Raw genomic sequence first — 17,695 nt, 5'->3', positions numbered from 1 at the left:
CATTTTTCAGAGCTAAACTGTGAAAATAGTGCACAGTCTGTGGTATAACTTTAGGAGGATCTCTGATTAGTGGTAATGTTGTTCCGTCTATACCTCCTGATTACTGCTGCCACTGGGTTTCCACTGATTTGAGTTTCTCACCAATCATCCTGCATCCCTTTTTATGTATTTCATTAAGTCTCTCATTCAGATTTTTTAGATTCTCTGGCAGTTTGTTTCCATGTGGAGCCATGATGCAGACATTCACAGTCCATCGGTTAAAAACTGAGGAAGGTCTGGTATTCGCTGGTCATTTATAACCACATTCATGCAGCTGCTTTAGTTGCATTGAGTTTCTACTGAGAATCTGTTTTGGATCGTTCATAAAAGGAAAAACTTAGAAAGAAATAATGCAATTCTCAAGAGGTGATGCAATATTGAATGTACTCACTTTATACCGTAAATGCTACGTACAGTTTATCATGGTTTTCTCCTCCATTTTTGTTAAGCAAATCTGTTTTTTTATGTCCTAGTATATAATACCATATGTTGCTTGTTCTCTCTTGGCTGAAGGTTCTTAATTTCTAACTCTGGCTGGTGTTTGCAGGATCTTTGGATTTGCTTTCCTGCTGCAGAATGAATTTGGAAAGAGGAGGTGCCTCCCTGATGGTGTTACGTGATTGATGAGGATCTAAAACTTTAAAGCAAAAAAAAAAGCTCTGCCAAGTTGTGTTCATTTCATTGTGCATTACTGCAAACGGCTCAAACAGTGGAGTTGAGAGAAAAAGTTTGCAGTTTCAAATGTTAATTTAATATCTTTTTAGGGTTATTAATAAACAGAAATGACACAAAACTTGGAAAAACAGTTTCATAAATGAAATGCAGTATCTTTATCAGAAAAAGCCCAAAACATCAGAGCATTTTGCACTTTTTTCGCTCCTCCTGTTAAATATTTTTCACATCTCTTGCTGCACCCGGAGGCGTATAAATAAATGCATCCAATAGGATGTGATTAGCAGCAGCCAGCTATGATCACCACCTTATCGTGGCGAGGCGGTTTGTCTCCACGAGGCCTGCAGCCATGATGACTGTCGCCTCGTACTCTGGTGCTGAACAGGAGTACAGCCCAGATAAAGCTCCATCCCATGCTTCTCCAGGTTGAGAGCTGATAACCGTCTCTCGTAAAACCACACTATTGCAGAAAGCAGCAGAGAAAAAAAGGCCTTTCGTGCCACGGAGCAGATAGGTAACAACTCCCATGATAAAATACTGAATTCATTAGCGTGTGTTGTTGCAGCTAATGCAGCGATACCACGGCTCAGAAGTGTGTGTTTGCATATCTGTTGGCAAATACCTTGTTTGTGTGTGTAAAAGCGCATCGCTGCGAGTGTGTTATTTTCCTGAGCTGACAGCATCAGTGAAGAAGGTGAAGGTGAACTCCTGCTAGGTTCAGATCTCTGAAACTTAAAGCACCACTGCATGCAGATGTGCAAAATGACGAGTTATTTGAGCCTCCAGGGCTCCCGTTCATTTTCATGCATTTTAAATTTCAGGTGTCGGTGAAATCCTCAGATACTGAAACCACTTTGAAGCTTCAATATACATGAAATGAAACGTGAGCACAAAAGATGCTCCTTTGTTCTTACGAATCACTTTGCTGATTTGAATTTTTTCCACAGTTCAGGTCAAAAGTTTGCAGTTGCTCACTTCTATCACTGGCGCTGCTTCTTTGTGCTTTCAGCTCAGTCTGTTGGTGTTCCTCTGCTCAACCAACCTCTGGAAGAACGGTTTAAGAGCTCAGCCGCGACATATTGTCAAGGCAAGGCAAGTGTATTTATAGCGTCTTTCAGCAGGAGTTAAATTGGGATTTGTGAGGAGGGAGAGTCCTTGTCCAGTGAGGTCGGGGCGCACAGACAGTAGAAATAAAGACTTTTCTTCCTCAGTGAGAGTAGCTCAAATAAAAACTGTGTTCTTCAGAGGCACTGTAGCTTTGTCTCTGGACATTGCTCAGATGTTATCAGCTCAACAAATTGCCGTTATCACACATCGTTCCCATACATCTGGGCCAGTAATGACCTCCTCCACTTTCTAGTCAGCTCAGTAGGTGCATTATCATCATCCATCACTGACAAACAGAAAGAAACCCTGATAATGGTGGTGACTTGTTGCAGTCTTGCAGTGAATAAGTGCCTGTAAAGTCTCTGGTGGAGGCCATCACTCTAGAAACGTCCAAAATGGAGCAACGGGGTGTATTTTAACCACAAACACGATACTTTTCTAAACCTAATCAAATAGTTTTGGGGCTGAAACTTTGCTTTGAAGTGAAAGTCCTGGAGGAAAAAAGTAATAACCATAATTACGGTCCCAAATGGGACTCAAGCTCAAGGCCTCTGGCTCAAAGTCCACTGACTTGTGCCTCCAAACTCAAAACGCAGACTCCTTCTCATCTTTGGAAGAGCAAAATCATGACTCTGCTACCATTAAATGGATGATAATGGTCTACTGAGCTGGAGGACAAGCTGATGGCCCATATGTATGGAATGATATGCTGTGATAATGACCATTTAATTGACCTTTAAATTCCATTTGCATCTACTACTGTGGTGAAATTTCAGTCAGGTGTCTTTAATAAATTCAGTTGGGGTCATCAGAGCTCATGTGGTGGAGTGGGTCATCCAGTAATGTAACGCAACGTTGATGGTTCAATCCCAAGTCCACTGTCTTAGGCCTTCAAACTAAAAAGCTTCAGTCTTTTTCCTCCTTGTAAGTAAAAATCATGGGTCTAGCCCCACTAAATGAATGATAGTGATCTACTGAGCCTCCTACAAGTTGAAGAAAGTCCCACTGGCCCATAAGTATAGAATGATATGCAGTGATAATGGATATTTAATTGGCTCATAATGGATGCACCAGAAAGTGATGTGTAAGCTGAATATTAAATATGTCATTTTTTAATGTTGTACCAAACTAAACTCCATTTAAATCCACTTTTTTTGATGAAATAAAGTAAGATGTCTTTAAAAAAATCCAACTGGGGCCACTGTGGCTCAGGTGATGGAGCGGGTTGTCTAGTAACATATCACAAGGTTGATCATTGTATCCTTAGCGGCTCCAGCCTCAAGTCCACCAATGTAGGCCTCAAACACCCCAAAAAATGCAGACCCGTTCTTGTCTTTGTAAGTGCAAAATCATGGATCTACCAGCAGAAATGGATGATAATGGTCTATTGAGCCTCATACAAGGTGGAGGAGGACCCTACTGGCCCATGTGTATGGAACGATATGCAATGATAATGACCATTTATTGGGCTAATAACATGAGAAATATTGGAATTTTTTCAAAATGTCATTTCTTAATGTTGTACCAAACTAGACTCCGCTTACATCCATTGTTTTGGTGAAATAAAGTAAGATGTCTTTAAAAAATCCAATTGGGACCACTATGGCTCAGGTAATAGAGTGGGTTGTCCAGTAACGTATCACAAGGTTGATGATTGAATCTCCAGCGGCTCCAGCCTCAAGGCCTTTGCCTGAAATCCACAAATTTAAGCCTCAAAAACTCAAAATGCAGACTCCTCACCACATTTAAATCCCTTTTAAAGACTCACCTTTTTAGATCTGCTTTCCTTAAGTGATTCTGTATTTTATCTTGAACTTGTTTTACTATCTACTGATTTTAATTAACTGTTTTGTTTTATCTTATTGTATTTTATGTACAGCGTCTTTGAGTTTTTGGAAAAGCGCTTTATAAATAAAATTTATTATTATTATTATTATTATTATTATTATTATTATTATTATTATTATTATTATTATTATAAATAGATGATAATGGCTAACTGAGCCTCCTAGAAGTTAACCAAGATCCCTACTGGCCCATAAGTATGGAATGATATGCAATGATAATGGCTATTGGCTCATAATGGATGCAACAGAAAGTAATGTTGCAGCTGAATTTTCAAACTGCCATTTTACTAAATTCCCTTCACCTCCATTGTTTAGGTGAAGTTTCAGTAAGATGTCTGCAAAAAGTCCAATTGGGGCCACCTTGTCTCAGGTGTTGAAATGTTTTGTTCACCGTTTGCAAGGCTGGTAGCTCAGTCCCCAGCCTCTCCATTAGCAAAGTGCTCATTGGAAAGACACTGAACCCTCAGTTGATTTGTGTGTGTAAATAAGACATGTAAAACACTGTGTAGAACTTTTCTAAGGTTAAAAAGGCGCTTTGTAGCCTATTTTAATATCTAAACAAAAGACACCACCGGGGAGAAGCTGGATTCTAATTTCTATTTTGTATTTTTCTGTCTGGATCTTTGGGAAATTTGAGTGAAACCACTTTTCAAATGAATCTGAAGCAGTAAAACTTCCCAAGGATAATAATAACACCCCAAATATAGAGGCTTATAGTTATTTCTACCATTACTTGTTGGATTTAGTTCAACATTTAGAAAACAGTGATAGTCCTGCTGTACAAAAACTATAGTAAAGCGTCTATTTGTTCTAAGGCTGAAAGTCTGTTGGCTTGTGTTTTATTTAATTAAATGATTGGATCAGTTCACACCACTACAGCAAATATTATTGCAGTTAAGCAGCGAAACTTGCTATATTAATCCACTTGACACACTGGAAAACAGAAAAAGAGATTCTCCAGAGGAAACTCCAGAGGATATTTGGACTTTAGCTGAAATTAGAAATGCAGCGACAGCTCTGGTGGATTCATCCTGAGCTACGACGGCTCTGTTCTTATTAACGTCACTGCAGAGATATTAGAGCAGCTGCAACAGAGAAGCATTTAGGGAAGATGACAATGAAACGTCAGAGGAATCAATAATTAATGAAGTTACTGCCGCTGAGCCCCCCTGTGTAAAATGGGTATGACCCGTCTTTTAATTTGGAGAAAATATTGATCCTGTTGCTGTAGTTCAATTAAGTGAAAGACAAGAAGATGTTGTCTTCAGCAGGAGGCAGTCGGGTTGATGTCTGTGAGTAAACATTTGTAAATCTGGTGAAACCCTCCAAACAGCAGATTTAGGATTCTGTCACAGACTCTTCCCCGCTAACGCTACATTTTTTAGCAACCTGATGAAACATTCAGGAGTCTGAATGAGTTCACTTTCCGATTCTGGGTCAGTTTGTGGATGAATGAGTGAACTGCAAAGACGGCTCCACAGATATCATCACGTCAGTATTTATAGGCATCAAGCAAACTGGGGCGGCGGCGGCTCAGCAGGTAGAGCGGCGTGTTCACTAACAGAGCGGTTTGATTCCCGGCTGCTTCTGTGTCCTTGAGCAAGACACATGTCATGTTTGCTGGGACTCACTTGAGCTTTGTGTTTACAAGTAGATTTCCTGAGAAGATGGTGCATACGTTGTCCATGTAAACGTAAAAGACTCCGAGTAAACGGTTCCGCTGCAGGGCCACTGTTTGCCCTCCACTAGATAAGCATCTCGTCTTACCGCTGCGGATCTGTTTCAATATGTTCAGGATTAAAAGGAGCGTTTGCAGTATCAGCTCTGATCACACTGTGTGTCACCGCAGGAGGAAACTGTGCGTTTTGAAGTGAGGGGAAGGATTCAAACTTTACAGGGAAGTGCGAAATGGAGAGGTTTTAGGTTGGCATGAGGAAAGATTTCTCTCACTTGGAAGTTTTCCCTTTTTGTTGCTTTATAGCAGGGGTGTCAAACTCATCTTAGTTCAGGTCCCACATTCAGCCCAATTTGAGCTTAAGTGATCCGGAAGAGTAAAATCACAGCATAATAACTTATAAATAATCACAACTCCAAATGTTTCCTTTGTTTCAGTGCAAAAAAGTTCACATTTAAGGAACTATCTTTTTATAAAACCTTATAAACTACCTTAAATTTTCAAAAAAAAGACAAATAAATCAAATTTCAACAACATTCAACCTCAGTTTATCATTTCCACATTACAACTTCCAGATCACAGAGTGTCTACAAAGAAACAAAACATTTAGTCACAGCTATCTGGAACTGAACACTATAGTATTTTACTTTTTGATCAAAATGACAAAAGTCTGACAAAAAAAAGACAAAATACAACAAAAACAAGACAAAATATTACAAAAATGAGACACAAAATGATAAAAGCAAGAAACAAAATGACAAAAAATGCGACAAACCACACAAAACAAAACAAAAAAGGGACAAAAAATTTGACAAAAAAATTACAAAGTGACAAAAAAATGGACAAACAAGAAAAACAAGACAAAAAAATTACAGAAATGACACAAACAAGACCAAAAATGACAAGAACAAGAAACAAAATGACAAAGTAATAAACACAGAATGCAAGCGAGACAAAAAAAAAACAGAAAACGACAAAAACGTGACACAAACGACAAAAGTCAGACAAAAAAGAAAAAAACAACAAAAACAACACAAAATATTACAAAAATGAGACACAAAATTACAAAAATGAGACAAATGACATGAAACAAAACACGAGACAAAAAATGTGACAAAAGTTAAAGCGACAAAAAATGAACAAATGTCACAAATGAGACAAAAAATGACAAAAGCGAGAAACAGAACACCAAAAACGAGACAAACGACAAGTCAGACAAAAAAAATTACAAAAACAAGACAAAATATGCAAAAAATGAGACAAAAAAATGACAAAAGAACAATGAACAATCTAGTATTTTACTTTCTGATCAAAACAACTTGTCATGGTCTAGAAATTATTTTAAATTTATAGTTTTACTAATTTACAATCTGCAGTTAATGTCTTCTCTGGAATTTTTACACTTTGAAGGCCGGACTGGACCCTCTGGAGGACCGGTTTTGGCCCGCGGGCCGCATGTTGGACACCCCTGCTTTATAGCATTGAATCAGGGTCAATTTAATGAGGCTTTTATGAACAGAATTCACCAAAAAAGACTCTTTCATGTCAAAGTGAAAACAGATTTCCAATAGTAGCTGACTGAATAATTTACACCCCATTTAAAGTGACTCATCTAAATTATCATGGATGCAACAAACTGGGTCTAGAGGTCACACAGTTAGTGAAATAAATATCATCTGAGTACAGTGGATGCGTCTCAGTGATTGTAGTATAAAGACTCCTGTATCTGGAAGGTCAAGTCACTGGTGGATCAGATCTCCTGGACAGAACTACACCATGAAGACTACAGAACACTCCATGAAAAAGGTCATGGAGAAGCATTAGTCAGGGGATGGATGCCAGACTTCCAGGTCACTGAATATCTCCTGGAGTACAGTTAAATCCATCAATAAGAAATGAAAGGAATATGGCGCATGCGTCAATCTGCCTAGAGCGGTTGTTCTTAAAAACTGCTAGAAAGAGACTAGCGAGGGAGGCCACCAAGACACCTATGACTTCCTCTGATAGGGTTGATTGTTCTTCCAGGTCAAAACTTTATGGGAGAGTGGCAAAGAGGAAGCTACGGTTGAAAAAAGCTCACATTAATCTGGACTACAGTTCACCACAAGGCATTAAAGTCAACCGGAAGACGGTTCTTTGGTCAATGCTATTTTTGCACATTATCCCAAACAGACCATCCACACTGTGAAGCATGGTGGTGGCAGCATCATTATGTGGCGATGTTTCTTTGCTGCAGGTCCTGAGAGGCTTGTAAAGGCAGGGGGTAAAATGGATGCATCAGGAATTCCTGGAGGACAAACTAATGCTGTTTGTGCACATTTTTGCAAAGAAGAATGGGGTAAAAATGCAGCGTCCACATGTGCAGGCTAAATGAGAAACATCTATACAGGCTCAATGCTGTACCTGCACAACAAAATGCATCTACTAAATACTGATTTGAAGGAGGTGAATACTTACCCAATAATTTATTTCAAGTTTTATATTTTTAATTATCAGACATTACTTTGAGGAAATCTGTTGTCACTTTAACAAGAAAGAGTTTTTTAATTGGTAAATTCTTGCAAACTGGGTGGAAATAGGACGTTAACCCTCCTGTTGTCCTCATTTACGGCCACCAAAAAATGTTTCCTTGTCTGAAAAAAAAAACAAAATTCCGCAAAAAAATTCCCCAGATATCTGAAAATTTGCAAAACCTTCAGGGAGAAAATTCCAATAATTCCTTAAAAGTTTCGCTGAAAAGTTTTATTTAAAAAAAAAATAAAAATAAAATAAAAAATCCCCCAAATTTGGTAAGAAATTGTTGTAAATATTTTCAAAAAATGAGTAAAAATCTTCTAAAAACATCCTAAAAATATCTAAAGTGATTACATATATATCAGTAAAACTTCTAATATTTTCTTTAAGAACATTCACATAAAAATCAACCAAAATCCAGTGATATTTGCTGGATGTTGGTTGATTTTTTTTGTGAATGTTCTTAAGAAACATTTTTAACATTTTTTTTATCCACCAAAAAATGTTCAAAGATTTCCCAAAAATGTTGAAAATGTGGACATCAGAAGTTTCACTGAGAAAAATTTTTTTCCCTACATTTTCAAACTTTAAAACAGGTCATTTTGACCCGCAGGACGACATGAGGGTTAAAGGTCCCATATTTCATACATGTACAGGTTTATCATTTCGTTGTTTTGGGTCTACTAGACCGTACTAACATGCGTAATTGTTCAAAAAACACATTATTTTTGCCGTATTGTACATTACTGCAGCATCTCTTCTCATTCTAAGGCTGAAACGCTCCATTTTAGCTCCTGTCTCTTTAATCACGAAACAACAATCTCCAGGCAGCAACCTAATCACTGAAAATGGCGACGCTCTCTTGGTGAATTAGATATTTGAAATCAAAGCAGATTAAGTCAGTCAGCTAATACAGGCAGATAAAGGCTGGCAGGTTAATCTAGAGTGGTGGTTTAATAATTCACTTCTGTGTTAAAGGGCTGTGGAAGTATTCATAGAAGATTGGTCTATTTTTATGGTGTATACTCCACGTAGGCACTGCTCTTATTAATGATTATAGTGTTGCAGGGTTAAGTTTTAGACTGTTTTTACTCTGCCGAGGAACAGGGCGGAGTTATGTGATGATTGGCGTACGTCTGTCTGTCTGTCTGTCTGTCTGTCTGTCTGTCTGTTAGCACTTTATTTACTTTACCTTATCACTCAAAAATGGACCAACGGATTTGGATGAAATTATCAGGGAAGGTCAGAAATGACACAAGGATCAACTGATTAGATTTTGGCAGTGATGCAGCTTATAGTCTGGATCCACAGATTTGTTAAAGATTTCTGTATCATTGCCAGATAGCGGCACAGCATCACTGTAACCATGACAACAAGTGAACACTACATCAGCTGCCTGCTGACGATCACATGATTGCAATCCTACTACAACTTACCGGGACTTATCCGTCAGAAATTAAACTAGAAATAATTCATTAAATTGTGGGGGTGTTTCTGAGTTTTCCTTCCATTCTTACGTGAATTTTCGGACTTTTCACCAGCATCTACCCCATGTCAAGAAACTGCTTCTTAGATGAACACTTCTTCTGTCGCTTGAATGGTGACAAAATAAAAGCCCATAACATTAAAAAAGTATGCCTTCAAAATAAAAGCATGGAGAGAACGGTTATTTTAACACTAACAAAACAAAGCCTTGCAAAAAGGGATGAACTGATCAACAGACCTTTATAAGAGGAATTTACGCATATTTAGGTCACGCAATTCAGTATCCATACATAAAGGTACACATGCAGAACACGCCTGTGCTCAGCGTAAGGTCATTGTATTGTGGGTACATCAATATTAAATGGACACATTCTATGTTGCAGTGATTTCTGATCATCAATAATAATAATAACAATAATAAAAACGGTGCATTCCTACAAAAAAATGCTGTATTTCTGACAATGCCACATGGGGGAATGTGCAGCCTTGGAGGAGTACTGTGCTCTCTGAGTGCTTTTCTTGTTTTTAAAATTTCCACCTGAAAAAGAAAACATCTTCAAATTCTCTCTGTAACGGCGCCACATTTGTGTGAAGTCAAAAAGAACCCCACTGGGCTTTACGGAGAAGCTCAGATAGAATGTTTAAATAGATTATGTTTCTGTGTCTTCACAACCAGGCCCGGGTGAAACTAGAAAATACTGCTTTTTGATTTTCGCCTGATCAAAACTGTGAATTAAAGAGTATTTTAGTGACACAGATAACTTCAACTGCACCAAGTTTGATGCAACAGAAAATAAGCACCTCAGCGCTGCATCCATTTCAGTCCCAGCAGCACCAGGAGGCCTCTTTACTGAATGTGCTGCACTCAGCAGCCTCCAAAAAATGGTGGCAAATTGTGTTTTAATGACGGTGCAGCGGTCTCAGAGCAGGGACCTCCGGGAAGGAAACGGTTAATTGATTGAACTGATTGATAGCTCACCGTGCTGATGCTGCTGCTGATGGAGTTCTCTCTCTGTTCGAGTCTATTCAGGTCCAACGCTGGGCTAATTTATCCACAGGTCAGGCTGCTCAGCCCCTCCTCGGATCCGCTCTGTCTTTTCTAAACCGTAAATTGCTTCTGATATTTAAGCCGGTCGGTGAGTTAAAGAGGAGATAAATGGAAAGAAGCACAATATACAATAAATCATAGGGCATTAAGATATATTTAAACCTCACCGCTGCAGACGTCCTCCTTAGATTATCTAGGAGACTCCTGCGCTTCTGTAATGGGGGTCTTTGAAGATGACATTAACCCTCTCAACCCAAAGCAGGTTTTCTGTTTCTTTTTGCTCCTGTCACATTTTTACCTCCATTATGGGCTCATTTTTCTGCAAAATAAAGTCCTATAAACAGAATAACCATGACCAGAAGTAAAGGAACTTCTGTGCAGAACTACACAGCTATCATGCCAGAAATAATAATAATAATGAAAGAAAACATATAAAAACCTGGAATCCGTATGTAGAACTAGTGTTTCCTGTACTGTAAAGAAATGGTGGCTCTACTGCTGACATTTTTATTATATTTCCATTCTTGTCTCTTCTCTGCTCTGTTTAAAAAACTGTTTTTGCAGAATATCAGTTATAATGCCATAAACCATAAAAAAGAAAGAAAACAAAAGTTGAATTTCTTGATTATTTTACTAAATTATTCTGTAAAAAAAAAAAAAAAAGAAAGAAAGAAAACCTACATTTTTTCCAAGTGCCAAGTATAGGTGTTACCAATACTGTTAAAAAATAGTGATTCCAGATACTATAGATAATTTTTTAGTGAAATGTTTAATTTGCTGCCACATATTTTCTATCTTTTCTGGGTTAACAGCCTGCAGTTCAACAAAATGTCCAGAATTTTTGTTAAATGACTGTTTTTCTTAGTTACGCTAATAACTTTTTTAGATTTAGATTTTTATTTATTTATTTTCAGAATTTGACTAATAAAAAGTGCAAATTTTTAAATAGTAAATGCAGAATACAGAGAGTTTAATAAAAGATTGCGTTGCCAGTGATTAATTACTTGCTGTCAGTAAGCTGACAAATCAGTCCGTTTTAACAGTTTCCGACGGTGATTAACACTAAAATAATTTGTAATATTTTAAACAACAACATGCATTTCATACCTGGTAGTTTTGCCGATCAGAGGGTTAACACGACTGGGAAATATTACCGGGTTTAAAAGTCACGGATGAGTAGTTCAGGGACCGCTGGAAAGCTGAAAATCTGTTGCTTTTTTCTATTTTGACACTTACTGTTTCTGATAAATGTTGGAATTTTTGCAATATTTGAAAGGATAACATTCTGGCTGTGATAAACGGTGCAATTTTTGCAGTTTTCAATATAAGATGCCTTTTAAACACACTAGTGGGCTTTGGGGTTTAGATGAGTGGTTCAGGAACTGTTGGAGAGATGAGGATTTGTAATTTTTTTAGTTTCTGGCTGTGATAAGAGGTGTATTTTTGATGATTTTTCAAAAGAAAACACACCTTTCAAACCTGCCAGTGGGTTTCAGGGTTAAAAGAAAAGCTTGAAATGATAATTTACTGAGCTTTCCCTCAGAAACACGTCAGACTTACGAGGCTAAACCTGCTCCAGCTGCCATTTCACCGTTTTAAGATGAACTTTACGCCTCGTTCCTCTTTCTGCTGCTTTTCCTTCCCTCTAAAAAAGACAGCGGTGCCAGCGACATCATTCCCTTAAATGCTTCTCGATTCTTCCACTTTGTTGTAATATTTCAGTATATTACTGGGCTGTTTTCGGTCTCTGTCGTCATTTTGTGTAGTTTTGTGTAATTTTGTGTCTCTTTGTGGTCATTTTGCGTATTTCTGTCATCAGTTTGCATTTCTTTGTTGTCATTTAGCATCTTGTGTTCATTTTGTGTTTCGCTGAGTTCATTTTCCATTTCCTTATCGTATTTTTGCATCTATTTGCAGTCATTTAGTGTATTTTGGGGTCATTTTGTGTATTTTGGGTCATTCTGTGTCATTTTATGGCTATTTTCCACTTTGTTGTAATAATTTTGTATATTACAGGGTTGTTTTCGGTCTCTTTGTTGTCGTTTTGTGTAGTTTTGTGTGATTTTTACGGTCATTTTGTATTTCCTTCTGGTATATTTGTATTTCTTTGTTGTCATTTAGCATCTTGTGTTCATTTTGTGTGTGTTTATGGCTCTTTTTCATCTCTTTCTTGTTATTTTGTGTTTCGCTGAGTTCATTTTCCATTTCCTTATCGTATTTTTGCATCTATTTGCAGTCATTTAGTGTATTTTGGGGTCATTTTGTGTATGTATGTGGTTGTTTGAGGTCCCTTTGTTGTCATTTTTTGAGGGTTTTTTGGTTTCTTTGGTGTCTCTTTGCCTTAATTTGCAATAATTTGTGTATTACAGGGTTGTTTTCGGTCTCTTTGTAGTCATTTTGTGTAGTTTTGCGTAATTTTTATGGTCATTTTGTATTTCCTTCTGGTATATTTGCATTTCTTTGCAGTCATTTAGTGTAACTTTGTGTCTCTGAAGTCATTTTGAATATTTTTTATGGTTATTTTCGATTTCTTTGTCATTATTTTGTATAAATTTGTGTCACATTTTCAACATTTTGTAGCTTTGTGTATTCGTTTGATGTCTCTGCTGTTGTTTTGTGTCTCTTTGCAGTCATTTAGTGTATTTTGGGGTTATTTTGTGTATTTATGTGGTGGTTTGATGTCACTTTGTTGTCACTGTATATTTTAACGCTCTTCTTTCTGCTGCTTTTCCTTCTCTGCCAGCCTTCCTCTCCATCATTCCCTTAAATGCTTGTCGGTTTCATTCCAGTCGGGGAGGTGAGTAGTGAAAACGTGGGACTCCTCCTGCAGCTTGATGCCATTTTTAGCTGCCACTTGTCCTCCCTGCCGTCCAAACCGCTGCGGCCGACTAACAGCTTCTGCATAACCGCCGTCCATAAGAGCTTCTACTTATTACGTCTCTCGATGCCCTTTCACGCTTTTCTCACTCCCCGGAGGTGTCCCGGCGATCGATAACAGTCGAGGGCGCTAAGACCTTTCTCTCGTTAACGCTCGGCTTCTTCCAGTTTGTCAGAGAAACGCTCCCCACCTCCGCCGGTTCGTCCCAGCAGGCCTCCAGCAGGACCGTGCTTTGGTTTCCCTCCCGGAAACGGGTCTATTATTCCCATTTGTGGAGGGGGAAACGTGGCCTAGTTTTTGTCTAAACCCCTTTTACATCTGCGGGATTGAGATAGGCGAAGGTTTCATCCCATGACCAAACGGTTTGTGAATAAGAACGAGAGGCGCTTTGAACCTCTCGGGATCTGGGAGAACACTGACGTCTCTGTCACATCACGGATGTCTCGGGGATTATCGGCAGTCCGACGCTTACCTCAAGCACAAGAAGAGGAAGAAGGCGACGAGCAGAGCCACCATGGAGATGCAGTGACCCAGGAAGTTTATGATCACAGCGATTTGGTAGTGCATCTTGCCTTTTTTCTGCAGGAAGAAAGAAACAGAGAGAGAGAGAAATAAACATGAGATGAAGCTTTTTGGTGCTTCTGGTTTACAGAAATCCTTTCCTGATAGGAGAAGACATTTAACAGATGAAAAAATCCGCTTTTATTTTTCAATTTTCTGGGCCGACTCCCACCGAGTGTTTGATCGGGAACAGGCTGCTCACGATCACAGCAGGAGAGTCGGAATAAAACCAAATCACAAAATGAACTTCAGATATCGCAGAAAATGGTTCCCTGAAAGCAGCACAGCCAGACAACAAACACACAAAAAACTCCTTTTGTGTGTCTCTCAGGCCTGTTTTCATGTTTCTCCGCTGTCATTCTGCATCTCGTGTTCGTTTCCTGTGTGTTTACGGTTATTTTTCATCTCTTTCTTGTCATTTTGTGTTTCCTTATTGTATTTTTGCATCTCTTTGCAGTCATTTAGGGTCATTTTGTGCATTTATGTGGTTGTGTGATGTCACTTTGTTGTCATTTTATATATTTTTTGTGGTTATTTTGTGTCTTTCTGTGTTTCTTTGATGTCTCATTGCAGTCATTTTGTGCATTTTAGGTCATTGTATGTCTCTTTTGTGGTAATTTTGCATCTTTTTCATCTATTTGTGACAGTTTTTTGTTTATTTACCTCTCTTTCAATTATTCTGCTTCTAATTGCGGTTGTTTTTTTATCTTATTTGCGATCAGTGTGTGCTGTTTTGGCGTCTTCCATAAGGAAGATATGAAGTGATCTTGCATTGTGCACTAATTGAGCTGTTAAATGATCCATGCAGATGATCCACTGATGTAAGAAGATCAATCAGTTTCCAGGGTGGGCTCGGATCGTGCCGCCCCTCTGGCTTCACTCCTGGCTGTGAAACATGAACACCGGCAGGCTTTTGAACGTTCACGCTCTCCACATGAGGCCTCCTGAGAAGATTTTACACCCAACAGAGACACATCTTCCAGTAACTCGCTGCCTAAGACCACTGTCTGCCATTTGGATATCCATTGTGATCGGATTTCTGCCCCGACTACCAGCAGTAATCTGTGCTGTAAGTGGATTTATGTAACCTACTGGTGTCTACGCCGAGATTAAATGTGGGCACGTTTAATCCCCACCCCACCCACCCCGACCCACGTCATTTGGTTCATTCAACACATTTTGGTGCAGCGGCTCAAATCTTTAACTCTTTGTACGTCTGCAGTGGACGAACAGCAGAAGTTCTGCAAAAAAATTTCCCAAATTTCTGAAAATTTGCAAAACTTTCAAAAAAATTTCCAATAATTCCTTAAAAGTTTCCCTTAAAAGTTTTATTTAAAAAAAAAAAAAAAAAAAAAATCCCCAAAATTTGGCAAGAAAATTCTTGGAAATATTTTCAAAAAATGAGTAAAAATCTTCCAAAAAATCCTAAAAATATCTAAAGTGATTCCATATATATCAAAAAACTTTTAATATTTTCTTTAGGAACATTCACATAAAAATCAACCAAAATCCAGCGAATTTTGCTGGATTTTGGTTGATTCTTTTGTGTGAATATTCTTAAGAAACATTTTTTACATTTCTTTAATTCCCCCAAAAAATGTTCAAAGATTTCCCAAAAATGTTGAAAATGTGGACATGAGAAGTTTCACTGTGAAAATATTTTTTTCCCCACATTTTCAAACTTTAAAATGGGTCAATCTGACCTGCAGGACGACATGAGGGTAAAAGTTAAATGCAGATATTTGTGTGGATCTCATCTGGTCATTACAGATCAAACCATAGGAGGTCTTTTCTGATTTGACACCTCTGTGGTCCAAGTTCAGATTAGTCTAAGCAACAAAAACTACTTGTCTGAGGTTAGAGAAAGGTCACGGTCATGATTCAGAGTGCTGCTCTTCCAGTCATTCTGACTCCTAGAATGCACCATAAATGAAATACAGCAGAATAGATGCACAAGCACCTCACATCTGTATTTCAGCCCAGAAATCAACTAATATGTACGTATTTTTATTTATAATTTTTTATTTTTATTTATTTATTTTTTTTTACAGAATCCAGTTAGTTATTGATTAATAGATTTATTTCAGGTGATTTTTTAAATGTAATCCCATAAAATAAGCTTAACTGGATTAAATTAGGATGTTTTTTAGCTTAGATTTGGTTTATTTTTCTCACAGAATGAAATGTCACAGATGAGTAGTTCAAGGACCGTCAGAAAGCTGATTATTAGGCAATTTCTTTCCATTTTAACAGCTTCTAGTCCTAATAAATGATGTAAGTTTAGCATTTTTAACACTAATGTGCCTTTAAACCTGCCAGGTAGACATTTGTGAGACTGGATTTCATGATTTTTTACAAAACGAGTCATGAGTTCTTTCCTGATCTCACATCTCTGTAGTTCGAAGTTATTAAAGTCATAGAGGAACAAAAGCTACTTGTTTGGGTTTAGGGGAAGATCACAGACATTTTTTCTGGTCTGCAGAGGAAATAACGCCGCCTTTCTGCAAACAAAAGGACAGTTTTGTTGTAGAAATTGTGCAGTAAAAAGCTCCAATCATTCGTCCAGTGAATGATCCCTTCACGGCGTAAAGAGGTTTGCACGCTTCAAATGTACTTTTAGATCATAAACAAGCTGAAAACACAACTTTCCAATAACAAAATGGACTCATTTGACTGAGAGTAGCAGCAGGAACGAGTCCATTATCTCCATCAGGACACATTTCATCTGCAGAATATCAGCCGCTGCCATCAAACTGAAGGTTTAGTCTCACAGATTAGTTCTGTTGCATCCAAATCAAAAGCTTTTTTCTTTCTATCTGTGTGAGGAAAGAAGATAATAACGTCTGATGTAATCTACATGAGGCTATTAGAGACATCTAGGGAAAACTGAAGCTGTTTAGCACAAAAAAATCAGCAATAAATGATCGTTTTATACGGTTTAGAGGTTTAGATTCATATTTATTCACTTTTGGTAAATGCTAGAAGGTCCAATTACATCTAAAGCAAATGTAAAGGAAGAAAGCCAGGAAAAGAAAATGGTCCTAGTTGTCGTATTGTAGTTAATTTGTGTCTCTTAACTGTATTATTTCATTTATATCTGGATATTTTGGGTATTTTTGCAGTAGTTTTAGCTTTTTTGTGGTCACTGTGTGTATTTTTGTTGTAGTTTTTCCTTTCTTTGTGTTCAGTTTGCATGTTTTCATGGTAGTTTTTTATTTCTATCTGATTATTTTGTGTATTTTATGATAGTTTTACCTTTATTTCTTGTCATTCTATGTACTACTGGGCCAGCTTTTCCTTTCTTTGTGGTCATTTTGTGCTATTTTCAAGTTAGTTTTTCTTTCTTTGTGGACATTTTGTGTATTATTGTGATAGTTTTTCCTACTTTGTGGTCATTGTGTGTCTCTTAACAGTAATTTTTCATTTTTATTTGGTAATTTTGTGTATTTTTGCAGTAGTTTTACCTTTCTTTGTGTCCAGTTTGTGTGTCTTCATGGTAAGTTAATGGTAACTTTTCACTTCCATCATGTAACTTTGTGTGTTTTGTGGTAGTTTTTCCTTTTATTAAGGTCATTTTGTGCATTATTTTCATAGTTGTTTATGTCTCTGTATACATTTTGTGTCTTCTAATGGTAATTTTTCATTTCTATCTGGGAATTTTGTGCTTTTTTGTGGCATCTTTTTACTTTTTTCGTAGTCACTTTAGGGATCATTTTGACCATCCATTCATTCTTTTTTGGTCATTTTGTGTGTCTTAAGTGTAATTTTTCATTTCTATTTGGTAATTTTGTGTATTTTCATGGTAGTTTTTCTCTCTTTGTGGTCATTTTGTGTCTTTCTGGTGCTTTTTCATTAATTTTGCATCTTCT

The 17,695-nt window shown here is 37.6% G+C and overlaps 1 protein-coding gene across 6 annotated transcripts in view; it reads right to left on the bottom strand.

The window, feature by feature from the left end:
• LOC111584347 (corticotropin-releasing factor receptor 1) overlaps positions 1-17,695 on the bottom strand; it is a 120,875-nt gene that overhangs the window by 39,778 nt on the left and 63,402 nt on the right. For all 6 annotated transcript variants that reach the window (XR_008599522.1, XR_008599524.1, XR_008599523.1 and 3 more), the window contains one exon: positions 13,738-13,844. Coding sequence is in view for 2 of the 6 variants with exons in the window: in XM_023293484.3 (XP_023149252.1) it covers positions 13,738-13,844 (107 nt within the window). In the remaining 4 variants the exon portion in view is untranslated. The remainder of the gene's footprint in view (positions 1-13,737; positions 13,845-17,695) is intronic.

The sequence above is a fragment of the Amphiprion ocellaris genome, chromosome 18 (genome assembly GCF_022539595.1).
Source record: "Amphiprion ocellaris isolate individual 3 ecotype Okinawa chromosome 18, ASM2253959v1, whole genome shotgun sequence".
In the NCBI taxonomy this organism is placed as follows: Eukaryota; Metazoa; Chordata; class Actinopteri; family Pomacentridae; genus Amphiprion; species Amphiprion ocellaris.
This window is presented reverse-complemented; position numbering and strand designations above follow the sequence as displayed.